The following is a 1,886-nucleotide window of genomic DNA, read 5'->3' as shown; positions in this document are numbered from 1 at the left end:
ACTCCATTGATAAAAACAATTACTACATTATTGTCTCTTGTAAAAATTCCACATAAATTTCATCCCTTCAAATAATATTTGTTCACGTTTGTTCGATAATGTGATTGGAAGTGTTTTTTTGGAGAATAAATTGAGAATAGTTAGGAGACTAAGTTGAAGTCAGTGCAATATTTAGCTTCCAGGTACATAAATTTGATTCACAATATCAACAGGATTCAATCTATAAAGAACCCGAACCTGTTGTTCCGCTATGGAAGCGGTCAAAACTTAGCACACAAAAAAATCTAACGCCCTGGTCCAAGGGCTCCAAAATCTCAACCTCAATAACAGCTTGACACATGTTAGTCTAAGTAAATTTACACATTTCAGCCATCACTCCCCGCAGCATTTTACGTGTCCAGCATTGGCCTGGTTTTAATCACTATAAATTACGGCAACCATGGCTGATGTTTATTACCAAAAGTTGTGTTTTCAATCTTTCAAGTGTTTTAGCTTTCAATTCATTTGTGTTCTCCCAAATCTTTCAAAGAAATCAATAACCAAAAATGGCTGACAACACCCAGAAGATGAGCTACCATGCTGGTGAGGCCAAAGGCCAAGCTCAGGTTAATTAGCTTATGAATTGCTTTTTCGATTTTGCTTTTGTTTTCATATATAAATTAATTAATGTGTAATGCTCTATAACATATCGATTTTGTTTGTTTCAGGAGAAGGCCAGTAACTTGATGGACAGAGCTAACAATGCTGCTCAATCTGCAAAGGAATCAGTGCAAGAGGTTCACATATTTTTCTTCAATCTCATGTTCTATATTTTTTTAGAGAATTCATTCTCACCACAATGGCACAATGGATTGTGCATAAGATTTAAGAATGACAATAAACCAAAAAGGAAAGGGAAAAAAGAGTGTTGAATAAAATTTGCAACACTCTAAATGTTAATAATTAGTTGTATATTTTGGCACAGATACTCTTGGCGAGTGAGTTTGCAGTAGGGTTTTTTTTTTTTTAATCTTGATAGTTCTTTCTTTGTGTAGGCTGGTCAGCAGGTGAGGGAAAAGGCACAGGGAGCTGTTGAAGGAGTAAAGAATGCAACTGGCATGAACAAGTGAAGCTGGATCGATGGAGTCCAATGATCGTCTATTGCATGAAATTTAGAAATTGAATGCAATTTTCATCTATCAAGCAGTTTTTTGGTTTTTTTGTTTCTGTCTTTCGTTTTGTATAAAGAAGAGAGCTCTCTGATCTGCAGTTCTCTCGTGAGTTTGTAGGCACATGCATGTTTTGCCCTCATTAGAAATTTTTTACTTTAAGTTCAGTACATGTTCAATTGTTTCAGTTTATGAAACCATAACAGTGTCAGCTTAGTGCTTCATCAATTGACCCAATATGTCCAAATGGCCTAAACTGCCAATTCCCTTCTTAAATCTATTTGATTACAACAAATATTATGCTTTCTCAAATCATTCGGATCTCCATCAGTAAATTTAATATATCATTAACAAAAAAATCATATGTAATATTATCAATATTTTTAATTATTTATCTGTTGATATATTAATCAATAAATATAATATATTATTATCAGAATATCATCCATAATTCTATCAATTCGTTTACATTAATAGTGACATTTACATATATAATATTATCAAAGTCTAATTATGTTGATAATTCCATTAGTAATAGTGATAATTTTAGTAATTCTTTTCCAAACTCTAAAATATACCAAGAAGGTTGCATGTGCTATTAGTCACCCATCAGTAATATTTAAAAAAAGAATATTGAACAAGTAATTTATTCTTTCATTTTATGGTTCTTTTTCCTTTTATATATATTTCAAGATGACAGTCCCTTGGTTGAAAACAGCTCTAGTAGCTCACCATAAA

General features: G+C 32.3%; 1 protein-coding gene across 1 annotated transcript; it reads left to right on the top strand.

The window, feature by feature from the left end:
- Positions 1-545: 545 nt before the first annotated feature.
- LOC133698483 (stress-induced protein KIN2-like) lies at positions 546-1,109 on the top strand. The gene is made up of 3 exons (XM_062121420.1): positions 546-605; positions 708-776; positions 1,035-1,109. Exons 1-3 carry the CDS (start codon positions 546-548, stop codon positions 1,107-1,109), a joined length of 204 nt encoding a protein of 67 aa, XP_061977404.1.
- The last annotated feature ends 777 nt before the right edge of the window (positions 1,110-1,886 follow it).

Source organism: Populus nigra, chromosome 7 (genome assembly GCF_951802175.1).
Source record: "Populus nigra chromosome 7, ddPopNigr1.1, whole genome shotgun sequence".
Lineage (NCBI taxonomy): Eukaryota > Viridiplantae > Streptophyta > Magnoliopsida > Malpighiales > Salicaceae > Populus > Populus nigra.
Note: the sequence above shows the minus strand (reverse complement) of the source record. Positions and strands in the feature narration are given on the sequence as shown.

Bases quoted from the DNA above. Each gene is read 5' to 3' on its own strand.
- LOC133698483 (XM_062121420.1), top strand. From the start codon at position 546: ATGGCTGACAACACCCAGAAGATGAGCTACCATGCTGGTGAGGCCAAA. The intron at 606-707 runs GTTAATTAGCTT...TGTTTGTTTCAG, and splicing joins AGGCCAAAGGCCAAGCTCAG to GAGAAGGCCAGTAACTTGAT. The intron at 777-1,034 runs GTTCACATATTT...TTCTTTGTGTAG, and splicing joins CAAAGGAATCAGTGCAAGAG to GCTGGTCAGCAGGTGAGGGA.